We start from the raw sequence: 23,462 nt of genomic DNA, 5'->3' as shown, positions 1-23,462 counted from the left end.
AAAAACGTTAAGCTTGGCACCATGGGAGTTAATGCTGTAGAGAGCCAAATGCAATGTGAGAAGCATAAAGCCCAGTTCAAAGTTTTTCCTCTGCTTGTTGTAATGCCGCAGGTTCTCCCAACCATTCTTTAATTAATAGTTCTTCTTGTCTTAAGTTTCATTCAAGGTGGCATTAAAAATGGCCTAAAATTTGACTTGGTGAAACAAAAAGGTTAAGGCCTTGAAATGTTTTAAATTCATTTTTGATTTTTTGATTTTTTATTTTTTTTGATGTTGGACTACACTACATTAAATTTTGTCATGGTAGGACTTTCTTGTCCAGCATTAGTTTGAGTGACTCAAGGCTGTTGATGCTACCGCTGACTGTCTGCTAATTTACCCTTGCTGTCTAGCATTTTTGCCTAGTTTTCTTGCTTCTATCATGGACATGTGCTATTTCACCACCATTTGGCTTAACAACATTTGTTTTAACCCATTATTCACTTCTGCTGCCAACCTGTACAAGGCAAGGTGCAAAGAAAAAAAAAAAAAAAAATCCTCATTTTTACTGGTTGTTTCTGCTCACCAGGAGGTTGGCTGTGGGGCCAGTCTCGGTGTGATCTCAGAGTCTCTGCTGGTGACGGGGGGCCAGGGCTGCGTCTCCTTCTGGGACCTGAACTTCGGCGACTTGCTGCAGACCGTCTACCTGAGCCAGAGCGGCGACGGTCAGGGCGTCCGGCAGCTGCTGGTGCTGGACAACGCCGCCATCGTCTGCGACTTCGGCAGCGAGCTCAGCCTGGTTTATGTTCCCTCAGTGCTGGAGAAACTGGACTGAGGAAGATGGGCAGCTGGCACTGGGTGGGAAACACTCACTCGGCTCTATCATCTTACTTTTTTTTTTTCCATATCAATTAAGAGAAGTTCAGATGTTGAGAAAGGAAAAAAAAACTATCTCAAGGGTCATGGGATATGAAATCAAATCCAACATTCCCCATCTTTTTGTTCATTTTAAGTGTGAGTTTGTGCATTTGCTTCGTTGCTCTGCCCTTGATGCTGCTGACTTGGTTGGAACTTTCTGTGATCCGACCCTCTGAATGAGGAAGATGGAGCAGTTTCATGTTTTGTCTGTTTTTTTGTTGTTTTTTTTAAATATTCCTGCTGTGCCGTTTCACTTGACAGAAAAATGAAGTCACAGTTCTGCAGCCTGTCGGGATGAACAGAGTTATGCGAGAGTGTTTTTGTGTGTGTGTGTGTATGAAACCTAATCCAAGGCTCCCCTCCCCCCCAAGCAAACACCTTCTGAAAGGAAGAACTTGTGAGGAAGTGTGTATGTGTGTGTGTGAGTGAGTTGGGATGGAGGGAGAACTGGTGATTACTGTAAAAAGTAAACCTCCGGTGGAGGATGTTTTTATATGTATAAATCTATTATTTATTAGCAATATGTTTTTAAGTAACAGTTTGTTTGTGAGTGGCTAATCCCAACTCTTAAACTTCAATACTAAGTGGAAATGATGATGACTTTAAATGTAGGTAGGTGTTTGTTTGGCAACGTTGAGCCAACGTTTTAAACTGTCTGTTTTTAATATGAAGCTGGAAAGTGTTGGAGGCGTTGAGTCCAAACTGCCTCTGAGTCCTGCGTGACTGGGCGGGATTGGGGGCGGAGTCTGATTCACGCTACTCCTTCATCAGGCTACCTCCATTCTTGAATTTTGTTGACTGATGATGTTGTGCACGAGTTCTCACCGCCTTCTTTACGCTTGATTCGCCTTCTGAGGTTATTTTTCCGAATCATTTTCTTTGGGTCAAGTTCAGACTTCCAAACCCAAAGTAAACCTCCGCAACTTTATCATTTTCCTTCCCAGTAGTAGTATAAAAGAAAACATGTCATTTTGGTCATTTTTTAGGTTCCCATGAACTAAATCAATGCCATGCACTGGGACGTTGTTACTGAAGGAAGTTAACTATTTCTATATCAGTAAAGTGTTTAAAAATGAAGCTTAGAAAGTGGAAGAAGCAATTTAACAGGAATTTTGGTTCATTCAGGCTGCAAGAGTCTAGATAATAAAAGTTAAAGAAGCTGGATCTGGAAATGTTGGCAGGCTCTTTAACAGAGTGGAGGTAAGGTTTTACATTTACCAGTGAAAGTGATGTTCAAAACGCGTTAATCTCTAAAGTGGTTTAAAAATGCCAAGCTCTGTAATGTTTTTTTTCTACCCTCCGGGTTTTTTTTTGTGGGCTCTAGTGTCCCTTATATGACAGTAGGCTGACAGGAGAGGGGGGAAGACATGCGGCAAATGTCGGTCGGGTCCGGGAATCGAACCCGCAACGGCCGCGTCGAGGACTGAAGGCCTCCAAATGTGGGTCGTGCTAACCCCTACGCCGCAGCGCTATAATGTTTTACAGTAATTCCTGCATCAGAAATGCTCAGTTTAAAGTTGCTTCCACTCATGACAGGAAGACGAGAGTAAAATATTTTTAAAATGTTAATTATAGCGGAATGGCAATTTGAGTCAAAGTTTTACAGACCCGCATGTCTGACCGGTGCATCTCTACTAAAAGCTGAACTTTAAAGTTAGGAGTTTTGCTGTGAGAGCCAGTCAGACATCAGAGAGATTAAGCTGTATAAAAATGTAACTGAACCCTTGGTACTTTTCCAAGTTGCATTCTTTGAATTACCTGCAGATTTACAGATCAGGGAAACGCTTTCATTAGACCAAAAAGAAAATAGAAAATCTGTATTTTTCTGCACAGATTTTCGTTTCAGATTTCTAAAACTCAGCAACTTCTATTGATCCCTTTTAACCCAGAAGCATTCATTAGACTGAATAAAAGGAATCAAAGTTATGTTCCCTGATCTCCTCACTTGCGGTTTAGAAAACTGTTGAGAATGTAATCCACATCATCACATGATCGACCTTCCTCCCCCCTCCTCCCCCAAGCAAAGAAAATCCAAACTGTATTTTCTCCATCTTCCCAGCTACAGTTTGTCTTCTGAATGTAGCCGCAGGTCATCCGCGTTATTCCCTCACAACATGAACTGAGTGCACTACTAACTGACTCTGTTTGATATGTTCACACATTTTAATGCACTTTTTGCTAAAGTCGGCCTGCGGTTGGGAGCGGTGGGTGCGTTTAGGCTCCCACACAACATCCGCAGCAGTGGTTTCTCTGGGACGCTGCCAACGTGTTTACATTCAGGGAACAAGCAGCTGACCCTCGCAGATCATGAGAACTCCGGTTTTCCAATTATGATTCAAACAAGCAGTCAAATTGCACCTGCATCCCACAGAAACCAGGCCATGTTAGCGCCTTGTTCGTTTGTTTCCTGCTGTCTCGTCAAGAAAAGCTTTGGACTTAGATTTGTGTAGTTTTTTTTTTTTTTTTATATTGTTTTCTAACTGGTTTTCTTCTAGAAATGTGAATGAGTTAAAGCTGAAGTTTGGCATTTTAGAAAATATAAATGGTTTTATGTGCTCAGAACAGAATATTTACATCCAGGTAGAACAACAGCACAAGGCATAAAAAAATAAACTGAAGTAAAGTCTTCCTTAAAGGGATAAATCTACCCTGTGGAGATTTTTTTCATTGCTGCTAAATATTAGAACAACATGACTAATAATGAAATTATACAAGGATTAGGGCCACTGACTCTGCCTTTCTTTCCTCTGAATTTGAAACATATCAGAACTGACTTCAATCTGGCAAAAAAAAACTCTCTTAGCCAAAAAAAGAAATAATTTACTTTTTGATAGAGACAATGTTTTGACTTATGTCAACTTTGACATTTTTCTGACCAAGTTCATTGTTTTCCTTGCAGAAAAAGGGGGGAAAAAAAATCAGTTACTTTCAGAGATCCCTCAGCAAAAACAACTGACAAAAAGTCAGAAATTTAGCTTTTATTCACCTGAATTCAGACATTTTTCCCTCTCTGCATTTGAGAAACGAGTCAGAATTCTTAATTTTTAATCTTAAAAAAAAAAACAAACCCATCTTCAGAAACCCATTATCCAAAACAAGCAAAAGAATCCCTTAAATCCACCAGGAAAGTTATTTCTCCTCCTGCACAACTAACATCTTTGAAGCCGGTTGCTCTGAGGTGACCATCTTAACAGAACACCCTCCACCCCAAAATTCAGTGGCTCTATCTTTTTCTATAAAATGATCATAGGCGTTGAACCCACATTTTTCTCACTCTTCCTTGTTCCATTCCATTGGTTAATCCAATGGAATTAACCGAACAATATTAAAAATTGTTTGATAATTATTCATATTTACCAAAATGCCAAACATATTTTGAAGAGCAAGTTCACTTCAGTCTTAAGCCTTTTTCTGAATGTTTTGGTTCAGATACGGACCTTTTATAATAATCCATATTCTGCAGCACTTTGCCTGGTAGCTGGTGAGCGCCGTGCTTCATTCGAACACCTTCCCATGCTTTCAGTTTCTCCATATCAAGAGTTTGTGGGTGCAGCGAGATGCAGACAGTTCCTGTACCTGTGCAGAAATCAGTCAATATAATTTCATCTCCACATCTGGACAAACCTTTAAGCAGAGCAAACAAAATCTGCATCTTGTGATACATTTCTGCAGGCTGTTGTAACAGAGGTAACTTATTTTGTAACAAAAACATAAGACTTTGTACTAATTTTCAAATAAAGAGGCTTTGATACAATACCTTTTTATTATTTCTACTTTATTGAATGTCTTTACAATAATGAACAATTAGTGATTTGTCAGTAAAGGAAGATTTCTTTTGGAATCATCTAACCTTATGTAGGATATTTACAGAGTTACGCAGAAATAAATCAACATGTCAAAACGTGCCAATTTGTTTGCTGATCTGTTACCATGACAACGGAGCTTCAAAACTACTCTAGCCAAGCTCATCCCGCGTGCCCAAAGATTCACAGCCTCATGTAAAGAAGTTTGGAGTGCATACGTTTCGGACGGCCCAATATGTTGGAGCGGGAAGTGCCCAGTTGTCCGAAAACGTAAAAAGAAAAGCAGCAAAAGGTGACCGAGCAATCTGAGAGATGCAAGTGCATAGTGATCTGGTCCTAGAATCCACCAGTAATGAAAAGAGAAGCGAGTGTTTGTTGTTTCAGGGATCTCTCTGCTACCGCTGGCCAACAGGCACATCTTGGTAATCTCCTCTAAAGTGTTTCTGACGCTCCCAGGATTCAGGTTTGCCTTCAAAAGCAGGATTAGGGGGGAAAAAGCTACAGGCCTTTTGCTGACCCCTGGTGGTGAAAAGATAGAACGGCAGCAGCCTTAATTTGTCTCAGTGCTTGTTGAGGCTCCAGAGGGGATCCAGGCTGCTGAGCGGGTCGCTGTCATCGTCGCCTCGCGTCCCATGGATGCCCTGACCTTCAGCCGGCTGCAGGAAGTTATGCTTGGTGACTCTCTGCTTCCCCCGGCCACCTCCCTCCAGGGAGAAGGCCTCGGGCGTCAGAGAAGCCAGGAGCTCCAGTGATGAGGAAGCAGGAGCGGAGGAAGCAGGAGGCGGACTGGCTGAAGGTGCCGACTCCGGGAGCTGCTGGTGGTTGGGTGCAGGCGGAGTCGATGGGGAGAGACAGTCGAGGCCGTTGGGTGGAGGAGGAGAGTGAGGCGGAGAGGTGAGAGGAGGGCTGAAGGACGATGGCGGCTGACAGGGGTCCTGCAGCAGCTGCACGTCGCCCATTGAGTCCAGGGTTGGTGACATCACCCCAAAATGCTCCTCTGGGCCGCAGGAGGTGCCGTCCTCCATGGTGAGGTCTGCGCTGGGCGGGCGAATGCTGAGCTTGGCGATGGTGGCTTGGATGGAGCTGATGGGCATATCGCCGCCGAGGACGATATCCTGCTGGGACTCCTGTCTAGAGTAAGGCTGGAGAGCAGTGTTATGAAAAAGACAAATGTTAAAATACAATAAAAACATAAAAATACAGCATAATTAACCATCAAACTACTGCTGGGCTTCTGTTCTACTGATAATGAAATCAGTACCTCTGCTGACCAGAACTCCTTTAAACATGTCAAAGTGCAAAACATGAGCAGAAACATTTCAGATTCAACGTCACAACATTACAAAATAAATAAACAAACATCTGACAACATCTCAATCACAAAGCAGTTAATTAAGACAGTAAAACCTCTGAAAGTTCAACATAAAAACAAATAAAAACATTGCTTTAAATGGAGGCTTTTCAAAATGTGGGGCGTGTCAGAAACCTTCCAGTGGGTGCTCGACATGGAAAAAAAAAAAAAGGTGAATGCAAAAATTTAGCCAACTTCACCAAGCCTATGCCACAGATAAAATGTATAGATTTTTAATACCTAAAGGAGACGGTCTGTTCCGAGCATAATGAGAATATAACATAGCAGGAGGAAGTATGACCATGATTATTTAAAGCTGGGATTTGCATGACTGTGTGTGAAGATGCTCCACTGCCAGTGTTGTTGATTTTTATTTTTTCTATAAAGAATAGCATAACTAAAGCAGGTAATCCCAATGACAACAGTGAAATGCAACAATGGAACATCAAATATAGAAACAGCAAAAATTTTAAAGAAATAATATTGATAATATAGTTGAGACATTGCTAGTTCAAAACCCTGCCTTAAATAAAATATTTTAAGTAAAACAATACAAACTAAATGGAAATTTTTAAAAAGTAAGAATTATTAGAAACCTTTGTGGCTGCAGAAGTTGTGTTCTTGCTGTAGGTGGCGGTAGTGATGCCATGGCGCTGAAGGACCTGCTCAGCGTGTTTCAACACAGCTTCATAGCAAAACTTCAGGTGGAGCTGAAAACACACAAATAATCGACAACGCTCTACTATATAGTAAAATCCATAGAGAAGTACTGATCTAGAAATCCTGATCATTAAGATAAAACTGAATTTTTTCCCTGACAAGGCTGATCTACATCACAGCTAAAACCCAAACACAGGTTCCCAGTTTGGTATCTGACCTTCTCCTGCAGCATGTTCTTCCTCTGCTGTCTCATCTTCTTCACCAACAATGGAAGGTCTGGAATGCCGTTTCCAGCCTCCAGCTCCTGCAGAGCCGCGTACAGCAGACAGAAGACGCCGGTGCGTCCAACGCCCGAGCTGAGATAGAAAGAGCACCAGCTGATATTAGTGCTAACTTAAATAAAAACTAAAAACAAATGCTGTGATGTGGAAAAACAACCACAGATTTGTGCCAGAAGACACAAATTAGATGCTGGGTTGGTGTTTTGACCTGAATAACTCAGAACTCACCTGCAGTGAACCACAACAGGAGTCTGTAAGGGCCTCTGGTGGAGGTAGTGTCCGTGAACCTCCTGGATGAATCGCAGCAGGTTGCTCTTGCTGTCAGGAAGACCTCTAACAACACAAAAAGAAGGAATCTTTTTATACCAGGGTTTGCACTTTTTAAGCATTTTCAAGGTAAGTTTTCAAACATTCCCAGCACCACACTAAAGAAATAAAAACAATACAACTGAACTAAAAAAAAAAAAAAAGACAGCCCCTACTTACAATTATATGATATCATTTATCACTTCTATTTCCGTATTTTGTGATAGTATACTACATTCAACAGCAGGGTCAAGGTAAACTAAAATATAGCAAAAGTGTATGTTTTGAAATGTCACACACACCGAGAACAAAACATTTAACAGAAAAATTCCCAGTTAAAATAACTTTGTTTACCATGTGAAATTTAAGCTAATCTTTTTATCAATTACACAGATCTATAAGTCATTGAGCCATTAGGAATAACAGATGTTCATTACATTCAAACAACACCACACAAGGCCTGATAAGGTAAATTAGATTAAAATTAAATGCTTAAACTCAAAACGCATGCAAAGTTACAAAAAATATCTAAAAAATATTCTTCCAAAGTTTGCTGGCATTTAGCAAATAGAAATAATTTGGGTAATTTCAACTAACCTGAAACTAGAAAAGGCAAATCCTGTTATATTTATAATAGAGATGCACCAATCAATCGGCTAGTGATTGGAATCTACCAATTTTTCATTAATCCACTCCGATCACTTTCCAGATGCCAGATAACCTAAACCTGTTTTTTTCTTCTATTTAGTAAATGCATCAAGACTAGGAACGTTCCCCATTTTTGATCTTTTAATATGATAAATTAACCAACAGTTTGTAAAACAGAAATTATACTAGCCAGAAAAAGCGTCATAGGAGCATCTCTGACTGTTAGTAAACCTCTTACAGCTCTGGCCAGGATGTAAACTGGAGGTGGACGACGGTCCGCTTCAGGCTTTGGTCACGGTACTGCAAACTGATCATGCGCTCCACATGTGTCGGTGTCATCTTCTGTGTGGTGAGACTGAGTGTGATTGGTCCCTGAGAGAGCCGCTGGCCGCGCTCTGTGGGGAAGTAGCGCAAAACTTTTCCCTGGGAAAACAACAAAAGCAAAGGTCAGAAAACTTGAAAAACAACTTAAATTCCTAGGTATCACACTTTAAAACATGGTACCTTGTCGAGCTCCTGCTCCGAAACAAGCATGACAATGAGCGAGACCTTCTGCTCGTACACCATTAGCCAGAAGTCGGCGGCGGTGCCGGTGAGTGGAGCCTGAGTGGCAATCAGGTGAGGGCAGTATGGCGACAAGTCATCTACAAAGCTGGCGTTGATGTAGTCATCTTTGCCTGACTGCAGAACAACACGGTTGAAATCATAAGGCATGACATCCTGGTGGCGGTTCTTCATTGTGTAGCAGCGGGCGATAGCGATGGACAGCTGCCGGGTGTCCTTCTCCTGCTGGTCCTGCAGTTCTTTCCAGCGGGCGTCCAGTACAGACACCCCTCCTTCATTCTCTGAGGGATGCTCCAGGGATTCTACCTGGGCCCTATAATGTCCCAGTTCACTGTGAAGACGGGCCACACGTTCCGGGGCTTGGTACGGATCTCCCTGGATCAGCAGAACTCCCTGGGAGTTCTTCTTTCGACGCTCCCCGTCCCGAGGGTCTGCTTTGGTGGGTTGGAGGACATTGGTAGGCCCCTTGGTGCCTCCGTGTTGGCTCTCTGGGCTGGAGGAGAGAAGATCATCTGTGCTAGAGTTTTGGCGTTGAAACAAAGATGTGGATGGAGGAACACCAGAGGGTGTGGGAAGAGTGGGTGGGGCTGTGCCTCCGGGAGTGGGTGTCATACCCAGAGAGGCTGGACCAGGAGACAGGGATGGGGATGGAGAAGGCGCAACAGTGTTGGTTGGTGGCACTACTGCGGGGCCTCCAGGACAGGGCGAAATCATATGTGGAGCTGCAGGGGAGAGGGAGCCGACCACAGGGGGCGGTTGGGGGGCACCGGGAGGTACGTTTGTCCCTGCTGCAGAAGGATAGAGAGTAGCAGGTTGGGAGTGAGTCATAGGGAGAGAAACCTGAGGTTGTTGGAGAGATGCAGGTTGGGGTGCCAAAGGCTGCTGAGGCATCATTAGAGCACCACCAGGGTAGCAACCCCCTCCAGGATGAGAAGGGTGAGGCTGGGATTGACTCGGCATCTGCATGGGAATGGGTTGACGCTGTGCAGCTAATGCATTCTGAGGCATTTGGGGACCTCTTGGCAGGTTGACCTGGGGACCAGAGGGCACATGTGGCAGAGAGGAAGGAGGCATCTGAGGATGCAGGTTTGGGGGAATGTAGTTATGTGACACAGGAGGCATTGTTTGACTTGTAGGCAGCAACTGTGCTCTGTGACCACCTGGTATTTGCATCTGTGGGTGAGGCAGAACATGCTGACCACCAGGAGGGACTGGAATTTGTTGATGCTGTGGCATCTGTTGGTGAGGGAGTCCAGGGGGCATCTGTTGGTTGGGATAGGGCGAGTATGGGGCAGATAGCGGAGGTGTTGGGTGAGAAGTTGAAGATGTTGGTGGATGCGCGGTCTGGGGAGGCCTCGGCATAGAGCCTGGCATCATATGAGGGTGTTGCTGGGGTATAAAGTTTTGTGGAGCCTGATAACCTTGCGGTACCTGAGGTTGGGGAGGAAAACCATTTTGTTGGTGTTGAAGCTGACCTGGAAATGCCTGCTGGTAATTTGGAGGAACATTAGGCTGAGGCGGAATGTATCCAGGGGTGTAAACTTGTTGAGTTGGAATAGGAGCGGCCCTTGGTCCTGGCTGATACCCTTGAGGAAGAGGTTGGGCAATAGGTTGGGGGTACATATGCTTCTGAGGTGCAGTTGTCTGGCCTGGGACTTGAATGGGGGCTCCCGGGTGATTCATCATGTGTGGATATGCTCCAACCTGTGGCACCGTGTAACCACTAGAGGCCGGAGGAGGGAGAGGGTGGTGTTGGGTGGGGGTGTAGCTGGGGATTGGAGCCTGAATGCTGTCTACAGTTGTGGTAGATGGACGGACAGGTACTGGAGCAACAAGGCCCGGTTGAGGAGCTTGAGGATGAGGCGCCCGGTAACCAGATACGACCGGCTGGGCAGGCATTTGAGGAGGCCTGTGATGAGTCATCTGAGGGAGGGGCACACATGGTAGGGGACTCTGTGTTGGTAGACCCCCAGAAGTGGGAAACTGAGCAATTCTTGCCAGAAGTTCAGGAGGTGGAAGGTTGGGAGGAAAATGAGGAATGCCTGCAGCAGGACCGCCAGCCCAAGGCAAGGAGCTGCCACCAGGACCTTGCAGACGGCCTGCAGTGGTAGGTATGGAAGAAATATCAGGAGGCAGGCTTCGTAGGTCCTCAGGCAGGTCGCCCCCTAAAGCCATGATGGCTGCATTGAGCTGGGCCAGTTCTGGATCTTCAAGGCTAGAAGACCCAGAATCTACATCAGACGTTCTCGGTTTGAGGGAGGGCTTAGCAGCTGTAGGCCGCGCTGGGGGCTTTTTATCCCTGCAATGCAAAGCAAATCTCTTAGTTTCTGTACAAATTAAGTACATATTAAACAACAGCCCTTTTTATTAATTCTAGTCTGAGTCTACCGCACTATCAGGTGTGAAAACAATTTCAGCAATCAATCAATCTAACTTTATTTGTATAGCACATTTCAGCAGCAAGGCATTTCAAAGTGCTTTACATCAAATCAAACACAAAAACACAATGCAACATAGAATCAACAATCAAAACATAACATTAAGTCAGGTTCCGTCAATAAATTTGTAATTGATTACGTTTCAAATACAACTCTAAAAAAGTGGGGTTTTAGTTGAGATTTAAAGGAAGTCAGTGTTTCAGCTGTTTTACAGTTTTCTGGAAGTTTGTTCCAGATTTGTGGTGCATAGATGCTCAATGCTACTTCTCCTCGTTTGGTTCTGGTTCTGGGGATGCAGAGCAGACCAGAACCAGAAGACCTGAGAGGTCTGGAAGGTTGATACAACAGCAGGTCTTTAATGTATTGTGGTGCTAAACCATTCAGTGATTTATAAACTAACAACAGTATTTTAAAGTCTATTCTTTGAGCTATAGGGAGCCAGTGGAGGGACTTTAAAACTGGTGTTATGTGTTCTATCATCCTGGTTTTAGTGAGAACGTGAACAGCAGCATTCTGGATCAGCTGCAGCTGTTTGATTGATTTGTTGGACAGATCTGTGAAGACGCTGTTACAGTAATCAATGCAACTGAAGATAAACGCATGGATGAGTTTCTCTAGATTTGGCTGAGACATTAGTCCTTTAATCCTGGAAATGTTCTTCAGGTGATAGAAGGCCGACTTTGTAACTGTCTTTATGTGGCTCTGAATGTTCAGGTCAGAGTCCATCACTACTCCCAGGTTTCGGGCCTGATCACTGGTTTTTAGTTGTAATAACTGAAACTGTGCACTGACTCTAGATCATTCCTCTTTAGGTCCAAAAATAATAACTTCAGTTTTGTTTTTGTTCAGCTGGAGGAAGTTTTGACACATCCACACATTTATCTGTTCTAAGCGTCTGTTCAGTGATTGGATGGGGTCAAAGGTCACCTGGTAACATCGTAATATAGAGCTGTGTGTCATCTGCATAGTTATGGTAGCTGATATTATTTCCTGTTATAACCTGAGTCAGTGGGAGCATATAGATATTGAATAAGAGGGGTCCTAGGATTGAACCTTGGGGTACCCCACATGTGACCTTTGACCTCTTTGATGATAAGTTTCCAATTGAAACAAAGAAATCCCTGTTCTTTATGTACGATTCAAACCAGTTAAGCACTGGACCGGAGAGTCCGACCCAACTCTCCAGTCGATTCAGTAATATGTCATGGTCAACAGTGTCAAAAGCTGCACTGAGGTCCAACAGAACCAGCACTGTGGTTCTCCCACAGTCCGTATTTATATGAATGTCATTGAACACTTTTACGAGGGCAGTTTCTGTGCTGTGGTGAAACCGGAAACCAGACTGGAAAGAGTCAAAGCAGTTGGTTATCGTTCGGAAGCTATTTAACTGTTTACACACAACTTTTTCAATAACTTTGCTGATGAATGGGAGGTTGGAGATCGGCCTGTAATTCTGCAGTAGTGATTTGTCTAGACTGTTCTTTTTTATCAGTGGTTTGATTACTGCTGTTTTCAAAGCCTGGGGGAAATCGCCCGATGAGAGCGATGAGTTTTCTATTTGGATCAGATCAGTAGCAACAACAGGCAGGACGTTCTTAAAGAAATGTGTGGGTAGGACATCCAGACAGCAGGAACTGGAGCTTAGTTGACTTATAATTTCCTCTAGGGTTTTATAATTAAGTAGTTGAAATTGGGTCATTTTTCCTGTATTTGTTTTGTTTGGGCACAGCGTTGGTACTGACTTTGTAGTGGATGTGCAGATTAATCCTCTGATTTTTTGAATTTTCTCTGAAAAGAAGCTGGAAAATTGGTTGCAGGCGGCTATAGACTGAAATTCAGGTGGTAACATCATAGGAGGGTTTGTGAGTCTGTCAACTGTTGCAAATAAGACAGAACTTACTTTTCCAGGAGGGGCTTCCTCTCTTCTGCCCTGGTGTTACACAGAGTCTTAGCTCTCTCCAGCAGACGTGAGGCTTTGGCTTCCAGGTCATCGTAGAACTCTTTTCCCTCCTGGGACTTCTTCATCAGGTCTTCATAAGCTTCATATGAGCCCACTAGTCCCTGGACTGTACTGTTCCACTGTTGTTCGGTCTGGTTCAGGCCCTTACGTACCGAGGCGTATTGGACATTTGCCTCAGTCAGGGCCTTCAAGATGTTTTCCTGTGCTGATAGGTTCTGGTCAATATAGACCTTTACTTGCTCATACTTCTTCAGCTGGTCCTCAAATATACGCTGGAGGGAAATAAATTAGTTTTTGTACATTTTTTAAGTATTTTATTTAGCAACAATGAATTTTATCAGAAGTAAGTAGTAATATACCTTCATGTCTGCTCTCTCTGTGGTAACAAGAGTGGAGGTGATGTCATCCGTTTGAATGAGGTCACGGAGTTGTTTTTCCAAAGAGCCCCGTTGTTCCCTCATCTCCTGAACTTTTCCCAGGATTCTCTTCATACGCTGCAGCCCAGCCATTTCCTCTATAAAGCATTTTACATCAATCACACATTCATAGATTCATATATTGACTGACACTGACAGAATGACTGGTGCCTCCACCCTCACCTTCACTGAGCTGGGGCCTTGGTAGAGCCTCTCTGAGACTTTCCAAAGGTCCTCCAAGCAGTCGCAAGTTGCTGATGTGCAGGTTCATTGCCCGGTGTAGTTCTGTGTTGGTAAAGCTGGCCTTCTCATGGGCCTCCATGTACTTCTCAAGGTCTCTCTGAATTTCAGCCAGAGCTTGGCTCTGTGCAGCCGGATGAAGCTCAGCTGCAGTGGGGCCACACATTTCCTGAAGGGCTCGCTCGCCAGCTTCGTCTCCTTCTAGAACATCTCGGATCTCCTTCAGCGAAGATTCCACATCGGTAAACACTCCTGAAAGGACTGAAAACACAAAGATGGGAAGTTAATATATGCATGCAAATTAGAACTGGAGTGCCTCAAGTATGCTTATAGTATTTACTCTGCTTTGAGCTTCTAGGGATTTTTGTCATGTTTCCACAAAAAACAATGTATTTTATTGTGGTTTTATGCAACTGACAAACTTGCATAATGGAAGAAAAATTATATATGATCTCCAGCAATATTTCTAGAAATAGAAGTGAAGAGTGCCGTGTATTCGTTCTCCAGCTGGAAGTCTTTTGGGATGTCCCTTTGCCAGTTCCTCACATCTAGGGATTGAAATCTTTGCCAAACTTTCTTTGCCAAAACAGCTCAATCTCAGCAAGACTGCAAGGAAAAGCATCCAGGAACATCAATTCTCAAGATTTCCAACTGAATCTAGAAGTAGACTTTAACTGAGTCATTCTAAAACATGAATATTCTTTGATTTGAACCATTTCATTGTATCTCCTCATGCATGTTTAGGGTTGTTGTCCTATTGGAAGGTGAAACTCAGCCTTTAATCTTAGCAACTTCCAACAGGTCTTTCAAGAATTGCCCTGAATTTAGCTCTATCCATCTCTAACCCATTCAATCTGAATGAAAACAGCAATGTATTTATTCTCCACTTTATGGTTCAAGAGGTTTATAGATGTATGTTCTTTCTACCAACCCTGCATGGACTGAATTAGGCTCTTGACGGTGTCGGGTCGGACACTGAGGGCAGCACACTTCTCCATCAGAACTGGTGGAATGTGGTTGTACATGTCCAGGTTGTCAACAGACTCTGGCTCCAAGCCCAACGAATCCATAAACTGCCTGTAGGGAGATAATAGATCAGTTTGATGCAGAAAAATAGAATATTACAAGAATCTGTTGAACAAATCCTATTTGTTCATACTGTGAATATGCATTTTGTCAAAAAAAACCCCAAAAAACGTTATTGATTGCTTTCCCGCAACCACCTTATATACAGTACAGGCAAACAATAACTCACTCTAAGGTTTCAGTCTTGCTGTCAATCTTGGCCATGATGTCCCTTAGCAGCTTTGCTTTCTCCTCACTGTTAAAAGAAAGTAAAGGAAACATTAAACCATGTTAATCCTTGAAAATCTCAATAAACTTCTAGTTTCACAACATCTTAAGATCCAAGAATTATCCACAAGGGAAGAGCGTACCTGTACAGAGAAGACGCTTCATGGGCAGCCATGGGCACCAGTTTAGCAAACAGGTCTGGTCCAGTGACACTGGGGTCGGTTGGATTAACCGGCAGAGCTTTTACCAGCGGAGCACCTGGAAGCACATAGAAAAACCAAACCAAAAAGCAGAAGAACCTTGAGTCCCGTGGCTTCGCCGTGGAGATTTAATGGTTACCATTGTTTTTTTTTACATGATACTGAATATCTTGAAAACCGAAGATTGTTACCAAAGCAAAGAAACTGTAAATATATTTGAACAAGAAAGAAGAAACTCATTAGTGAATAAGTTCAGATTATATTCTAAATACATAAACATAAAGCAGATCGGTAAATCAAGAATGAAACGAAACAGATGACAGATATAAACCTGTTTAGCAATTGCTGCTACCTTAAGTCCAAATACACAGAAATTACCTCTATACATATATGTTACTTCTGATATACACCTACAGCATACGCAAATCCACTTTTGCATGGATTCATTACTTCACATAAACATTTGTGTTACCTTTAACTGAGGCCAGAGTCTCCAGCGATGGAACAGTCTCGTGATAAATAAAGTCATTGTCCTTTTTGGCAGAATTAAACCTAGAGATTGGTAACAAAATAATTTAAATAAACATCTTTTAATTAATCAGTAGTAAAATGCTATGAAAATGTGATCAATAAAAGATCTGCTGCTCACTTTCCTCCGATGACATCCATGGTGAACTTCAGGGCCTCTTGCACGCTGTCAGGTTGACCCTGAAAGGATCACAAAAAAAAAAAACCCAAGTTTTTAGTAAAATAAATTTTATAACAGGTTACAGTGGCACCATGTGCAAAATTACTTTACCTTAGCTAGCTTGATGGCTTCATTGAGTTTGTCCAAAGAGCTCTGCAGATATGCCAGCTGCAGGAAACAGATGATTTCAGTAATATAGTTAAAAACTAAACATGACTCACTGAATTGTTATTAGTCGAGTTATTACGTCATGGCCACATTTTTTTTTCCTCCCATGTCACCAGATGGGCTTCGTTACAGTGCATCTTTAAAATGATTTTAGGAAGAGCACTGAAGGACTTTAATTCTTATTTCTTGTTGCTTGTAAAAATAGGTATGAAAATCTTGATAATGAGCAAAAGTACAGAAATTAAGTAGTTAAATAATTTTTTTTGTGCATTTTTTAAAGATTTCTTGAAAATCTCATTGACTTTATGGTATTTTATTACAGCAGAAAAGGTCAAGGGTAAAACTAAATATTGTGCTCACCCGTTCTCCGTATTTCTGTTGCTCCTCTGCCTGCTTTCCCATATGAAGCTGTTGGGAGAGAAACAGGTCACAAACAAAACGCCACGGCTGTGTATGCACTAACAAATCACATTAAACCCTTACAGATGCCCCATTGGCTACTCACATGTGCAATAGCAGCAAAGTAGTAGATCTTCATTTGAACTAGTTTTTTCCAGTCTTTCTGGATCTTTCCCAGCATGGAGGCTGTCTCAGAGTTCTCCAGAGCCCTGCAGGCCTCTTTATAATAATCCACCACCTACAGCACAACAACACGCATCAACTTTTAAAAACATTAGAATCACTGGTCACGTCAACACTACGGAATATAATGATACTAAGGGAAAACCAAACCTGAGCACTGATGCGGGCAACCAGGAAACTTTTCCGGTTGTCTAACATGGATTTCTCTAGGAGACATTCCTGAGCCTGACCCTGGAAAAGAGAAGCAGATTGATGACATGTTTTTGTGTGTAACTGAGATTAGGCCTGCTGTGCTTTAGAATACATACCAGCATAAGGTTGATGTTGAGGTTAAGGATCTGGTGGCTCATGTCCACGCTGTAGTTGTGGTTGAAATGGTCTCTCAGGTAGGAAAACGCTCCGGCTGAGCACTGGAAGTGAGTGCAGGACACCTTCATGCCCTGAAACCACAGCAGAATCGGTCACACTGGGAGAGCAAACACAGGCGCAGCTGTTCTGTCAGAGAACCACCATACCTCCTCTGAAACACGGTTATCCATGGCTCCCAACATGGAGTGCAGCGCTCCTGGTGAAATTCCACACAAAGGTCGGAGAAGGTTTAACGTCTGAATGTATGCATCTTAACACGCAATGAGATCTGCATTTCCCTGCAGCACATCCTTGTCTCTCAATTTATATTGTATATTAGATTGTAGTTTAATCATAGGGAATATTGAGTGCTTCAACAACTCCTTGAAGACATAATAAATTAACCAGACCACTAAAAAAAAAAGATGATTAATCTTGGATTCCTGAAAGCCATATAGTATTAAAAAAAAATCTTTAAAAATATGAGTTATAGCAAGTAAGTTAACTCACCCAGATTGTAAAGGATGCAGGCCTGCTCATAGCTGATGTCACTGTGGGTGACTGTTTTTCCAGAGAAAATTTCAGTCCTGAATAGAAATTAAAAGCACAGCATTAGCAAGAATGAACGTCAGGCACCAGGAGTTTGAAAGGTTTTCAAAGCACACTGCTTCGACGTAAAACTCAAGCAATTTCTTTGCTTTCTGGAGCAAAGAAATGACTACATGTGTAGGGCTGAAACAATTAGTCAGATTGTGAGGGCTGCACAGTGGCGCAGTTGGTAGCACTGTTGCCTTGCAGCAAGAAGGTTCGATTCCCGGCCCGGGGTCTTTCTGCATGGAGTTTGCATGTTCTCCCTGTGCATGGGTGGGTTCTCTCCTGGTACTCCGGCTTCCTCCCACAGTCCAAAAACATGACTGTCAGGTTTCTCTAAATTCTTAAAATCAATTAATTGTGAGTGTGTGTGAATGGTTGTTTGTCCTGTCTGTTTCTGTGTTGGCCTGTGACAGACTGGCGACCTGTCCAGGGTGAACTCGCCTCTCGCCCGAAACGTAGCTGGAGATTGGAACCAGCAACCCTCCTGACCCCATTAGGGACAAGGGCGAACAGAAAATGGATGGATGGATGGATAATTATGATGAATCGATTAATAAAATAATCAGCAACTCATTTAGTAATTGTTTAATTTTAACTTGAGAATACAGACAAAAAAGGTAATTTGCTGAAAGAACAATGGATTCAGAGCAGTAATTATGAAAATTTGTACATTATATATGTAGATATTGCATTTAAGATAACTGCTTAAAACTCCTTAAGTATAAACAGGGTTTCAGTGGTTAAATGAGTAATTTATAGAATGTCCCCTTATTTTATTTGATTAATGGTCAGACTAATCTGCAGAATAATCAATTAGTAAAATAATCATTAGTTGCTTGCAGTTAATGAGAGCTTTCATTCATTTTCAAACAGTGAATAAGATTCGCTTTGATTCTGTCAGACAATAATCAATAACAAAAGCACCAGGAGTTGAACAGAGCACCTGTTTAACTCCTGTAGGCAAATCTGCATTGTGCCTACACACTTAAAGGGATGTTGAAATCCAGATCAAAGTCTAAGGTGCGACTATGACAGACGTCTGTAGCTCAAAGGTAAAAACTCCCAGAGTAAGTTCCTACCATGAGATGGGTACCGCCGCCTCCTGGCCTCCCCCCAGCGGCACTCGACTCTGGAGATAATGCAGCTGGCCGAAGTACTTCCTCAAGGTGCTGCATCCCTCGAAATCTCTCGTCACATTCACAGCACTCTGTGAAACACACACAAATCATACATTTCTGCAGCACTAAAAGTAATCACGCTCACCGCTACAAGTTTAAAAACATTACATAAGACAGCGCTGTGATGTAATACTCCCATGTACCTTTTATCATCCTCTTAATGACTTTGCAAACAGCTCATTATTTTGGGTGTGTCAATTTCGATGTGATTTACAGCTTAGATTGGAGCAGGAATTGATGAGATGCTAAACAAAGTGCACATCATTCATCCACTCCACCGATTAGACCGTCCCAGTGGAAATTAAAAACAGGAGAGACAGAGGAGAATTTTAAAGTTGCTTTTAATTAAACTGCTTCAAGTAAAAGGTGAAGTGTTGACTTCACAGGAAATCATAGATTTAATATAAGCAGAAGAGCTAAATCTAACCTAAGAACCAGCAGGTCAATGATTATTCTCTTGAAACTTTCAAAAAGGACCTTAATTTTTATCTGCTCGATTTCAGTCAAAAGAACTAAAATAAAAACAGTAAAAACATTAATAAAAGGCTAATAATCTGAGGGCTTACTGTATCTTCTCAATGTTTACTTTGAAATCACCTGTTGAATCTATAATTGAAAATTCCACTTTGAGTGTTCTTCCATTTTGGCATTTTAATACGGTTGGATACTTTTAAGAAATCCTCCTGCACATGCTATGTGAAACACTGGATTTCAGCAAACTAGGACAGAGGTCAGCTGGTCAGGAACGTGAAGCCTTTTCAGGGTTGTTTACAACAACACTAATAAATTAAGATTATGACGTTAAGGCATGTTCTATAAGGACTGACATAATGGAATTTGTTGAAAGAACAAATTACCTATTTGTCCTGGTTACCTGTCCTGGTTAAACAACAAGTTATCTGAGTAACTCCAATAAAAAAAATGTAAATAAAAAAACTGCCTTTTTTATTTAAGAAGATTGTAATGAAATATATACATATAGTATACTTATACAAAAGTTGTGATGCAGGAGTGCATTAATAAATTTGTAGTTTGTAGTTTAAGTGGTTCAAATTCCCTTTGACTGGCTGTTCACTAGGTAAAAATTAAAATGTGATATTTCTCCATCCAGAAGTTTTTCAAATTCACAAGCTTCAGTTTGTAATCACTTTGGAATACAAGATGTGGTTCAATTCACTATGTTACAAGTTTGATTACAATTAACATAAAAGCATCATATAATCTGATGCATAAATGACATTGGATTTAATTAATTTTCATAATGGATTTTAAATTACATTATATCAAGAAACCTCCACAGCTCTAAGGTAAAAACTCGCAGACTCTTCATTACCTTATATAACCAATTTCTGCAATCTTTAGCTATTTAATTAGTAATCATTTGCACAACATTTATGAACAAACATGTTCAGAAATGTGAACAGAAAGTCCCTTTACCAGAGAAACCACAATATGCATCTTCATGGTTTTGTTTTGGTGCTAATACATTTAATTAAATCTTATTCTGTTATACAACAGGAAAATACAACAAACACTAAACAAATTGAAGAAATGTGAAGGTTTTTTTCAGACTGACTATCTGTAGACTCGCACAAGAACTATCAAAAATCATTTTTGGAAAATCCTCTCTCTGCCTAAAGCATAATACGGGGGTCATGTTAAAAGCATCCTTTGGATTAAATCAACTCATACGCTCTGTAACAAAGCTACTGTACGGACCTAAAAGGATCATTCTCTGCAGGGAAACAATCAGGGTGAAACTGAAAGACGGCAGCAGAAAAGTAGCTTTTCACACTCATTAAATGACTGAACAGAGGAAAATGTGAAAACAAAGATCTTACTGTATTTTATAGAAAAGTAATAGGTTCCATTTCAGCTGCTTCAGCATTTATTTTCAGTTAAGTTATCAAACATATAATGCAAAGTTTGCTACATTTTTATAGAAAAAGATTAAGTAAATCAGAAGCCAATGTAAATGACAAAATGCCTTGAAATTCCCATCATTGATTGTCTTTATACAAATAGCCAATAGTTTTGATTATTTTGTCCATCATGCAGAAATAAACTAACAAGGTAGTAATTATTTCCTTAATAGATAAGGTGAATATCTAAACATCCAGGAGTTTACAGCTGGCAGCGGTAGTAGAAATAGAACAACATTATGTTTAAGGAGAACGTTTTAGATGCTACCCACCTGCCGCAAAGTCTCCAGTTTCTTCAGCTGCTCGTTGTAGTTGTCTGGATTCTCTCCGTAGTTCTTTAGGATGAACTACAATGAAGAAAGTGATAGCAGAAAGTCAATTTTAACTAGAGAAACAAATTAAACTGTACATAAAACTCAGAGAATCTTTGCTAATCTTAAGGTTTTTCAGTTAATACTAATGTTGCATTTTAAATAAAAATTAAAACGCTAAGACACTCTCTTCTATGGTGTTTTGCCTGGATATTAATCCCCACAAGCTGCTATGTAAAGCAGTGAAGCTACTTCGAGTCAGCTCAGGAGGGAAAACAGCCTTGCAGACAAATATCTTCAACAGACATAGCTGCTTCAGTTTTTAATTCAGCCATGGATGCAGGAAGGTCATAAGCCTGGTGGAAAAATGCCTAGTGAAACAACCACAAGGTTGTTTGCCTAGTTTTGACTATCAAATGTGGGAAAAGTGATGCTTTGTTAAAGGCAGGATGTGCTGTTAATCCAGAAACACTTGATAAGGTCTGAACTCATAAAGATGCAATTTTCAATTTACTGTCCAGTCCTGGAATGCAGTCACAATAGTATTGGAATAATTTGTCAGAATTAGTTTGCAAAACAAGATATGAATAGAAAACTTTTTTTTAACACATTATGAAGCCAATTTGTGCTTTTATTTGCTGATCTTGCATAATGTCACCAACTCCTTAGTAGCAAATGTAGTTGTGAGCAGTTATGTCATTAATAATATTCGGCTGATTTTGACTTATTTAGCCTTTTATCTGTCTTTCTGGATAGACGAAGAAGCTGTCTGCCCCAGAATGTTTCACTAATTAATACATTTCACCAAAAAGAGGCTCCCCATATTTATTTTGATTTAATCTGACATCTGCTTTGACTATCAACTGTAGTGTAAACAAGAGACTAAAATTAGAAGTGAAATGGAATGGGGTGTAACATGAAGTCTTCAGAAAAAGTGTATTACATAGTATAACTGTAGTTTGCGACATTAGAACAAAATTGGGTTTTTTTTGTGATATAAAAAAAAATGAAGTAGGTAGAACAAATTGGTAATGTGTGGCTATTAAGTGAATGCATACATTTTGATCCAGAGTATTTTTTGTTTGATGGTTAAAAACTCCAGCAAACAAAACAATCCCATCTCCTTAGGGTCATTTTTGTTTAAAAACCAAAAATAAAAACAAGAAGTTAATATAATGAGAGATTAGACATCAAACATCAACATTATCTCCCTACACCAAAATGTTTTTGTAAAATCAAAGACATTGAAATTGCAGACATTGTCTCACAGTCTGTAAGACAAATATCAGACGTGAAATTTTACTAATTTCATGTAACTTTCACTCAATACTTCCATATTTACTTCTATTTATAATTAGGCTGAATTCCCAGAGGTTGAAGGTTATCCTGTAGCACTTGAGCAAATGAAGACATCTAGCACATTATCTAAAATAGTAAATTGCTTCATTGAGACCATTAAAATGTGTAGTTTAATTGACATATCTCCTTTTGGGATATATAAATAATATCTGCTTAAAGTGTAATTAGATTTTGGATAGCATATTTCCAGTACAGATTTTATTTATTTGTCAAGAGGGAAAGTTTGACATACTTTTGCTGTTTCATGACAAGCATAAAGATTGTGTTTGCCAGAATTTTCAGTGAGACTGATAACAGTTTACACCAACGGGAATAGAAAGTCCCCTTATATTTAAATCATATGAGAGCTGATCAGTTTCAGGTGGGAATGTCAATTCAGTGGAATAGTTTAATCACTACTTTATTGAAGCGCCAGAGAAGACACTAGAAAACAGAATTCAATCCGATTGTATTCCACGTTTCATCTGATTCTAGAGTCTTTTGTGGCTACTTTATTTATTAACATTACTCTATCTGTAATGTGTATGTTGGTGGTTTAATAGAATTTTTTGTTATAGTTGTGAAGCGCAAACCCCTTCAGGTGCATGTGACAATGAGATCACTGTTTACTGTTTTCCTGTCGGAAGGCTGGCTGGGCCACCAGCGGTAGCAGCCTGTCTCACCGTTTTACTAATGTCTAGTTTTGCCCTTTTCTATTGTCATTGCGATTAAATTAGAGTTAGTTTACTGTAAGGTAACTATATTTCAGTTGGAGCTTTTCCCTTTTTATTTACTAGAAGGCTAACGTTAGCAAACAAAAGGCGGTGGTCAGGAGTGTTTGCTAGAGAAATAACGTAGCTTAGCCGGGGATACCCCTTCTAGAAATTTCTATTATCCCACACGAAGCCACATATAAATCACCAGTAAGAACTGTAGCTAAAGTTAGCTTCCAGGCTGGATTATCTCGTCTTCCATAATCCTAGTTTGGTTGACTTTCGACCTCAGCCCTGTTGCTCCATTCCCCACCCAGCTCACCTGCTTCACGGACGGACTAAACTGGAACTCCCCTGCCTCTTTCAGATCCAGCCAGATCATCGGCATCCGCGGGACCGCTTCCATCGCGGCCGACACCTTACCACACCGTCAGCGGGGATTAATGTCGAATTCCCGTCAGTAATGTTTTAGCCGTGGAGTGTTTTCCCGAAGATCGCTTCCTCCAAACAACTGTGTCATGTATCCATTTACACTTCAACCGGAAACTGATAGCATACATGAC

At 41.2% G+C, this 23,462-nt stretch overlaps 2 protein-coding genes across 4 annotated transcripts in view; one reads left to right on the top strand and one right to left on the bottom strand.

Annotated features, from left to right (window-relative positions):
- The window catches only part of LOC122830856 (SREBF chaperone), a 27,875-nt gene extending 23,222 nt beyond the window's left edge, over positions 1 to 4,653 (top strand). For all 3 annotated transcript variants that reach the window (XM_044116576.1, XM_044116577.1, XM_044116575.1), the window contains exon 23: positions 569 to 4,653. In XM_044116576.1, the coding sequence (XP_043972511.1) occupies positions 569 to 814 (246 nt within the window). In that variant the 3' untranslated portion in view covers positions 815 to 4,653. The remainder of the gene's footprint in view (positions 1 to 568) is intronic.
- On the bottom strand, positions 4,654 to 23,462 carry ptpn23a (protein tyrosine phosphatase, non-receptor type 23, a). The gene is made up of 24 exons (XM_044116574.1): positions 23,222 to 23,462; positions 20,810 to 20,884; positions 18,517 to 18,644; positions 17,354 to 17,430; positions 17,011 to 17,060; positions 16,804 to 16,935; positions 16,646 to 16,726; positions 16,419 to 16,550; positions 16,274 to 16,321; positions 15,857 to 15,913; positions 15,707 to 15,765; positions 15,530 to 15,609; positions 15,001 to 15,115; positions 14,820 to 14,885; positions 14,496 to 14,641; positions 13,508 to 13,825; positions 13,268 to 13,422; positions 12,849 to 13,180; positions 8,451 to 10,809; positions 8,185 to 8,369; positions 7,221 to 7,325; positions 6,929 to 7,067; positions 6,648 to 6,761; positions 4,654 to 5,842 (listed from the first exon to the last, which is right to left on the bottom strand). The coding sequence occupies exons 1-24, from the start codon at positions 23,303 to 23,305 to the stop codon at positions 5,261 to 5,263; spliced, it is 5,619 nt and encodes a 1,872-aa protein (XP_043972509.1). The 5' UTR covers positions 23,306 to 23,462; the 3' UTR covers positions 4,654 to 5,260.

The sequence above is a fragment of the Gambusia affinis genome, linkage group LG05 (assembly GCF_019740435.1).
Source record: "Gambusia affinis linkage group LG05, SWU_Gaff_1.0, whole genome shotgun sequence".
NCBI classification, from domain to species: Eukaryota; Metazoa; Chordata; class Actinopteri; order Cyprinodontiformes; family Poeciliidae; genus Gambusia; species Gambusia affinis.
Note: the sequence above shows the minus strand (reverse complement) of the source record. Positions and strands in the feature narration are given on the sequence as shown.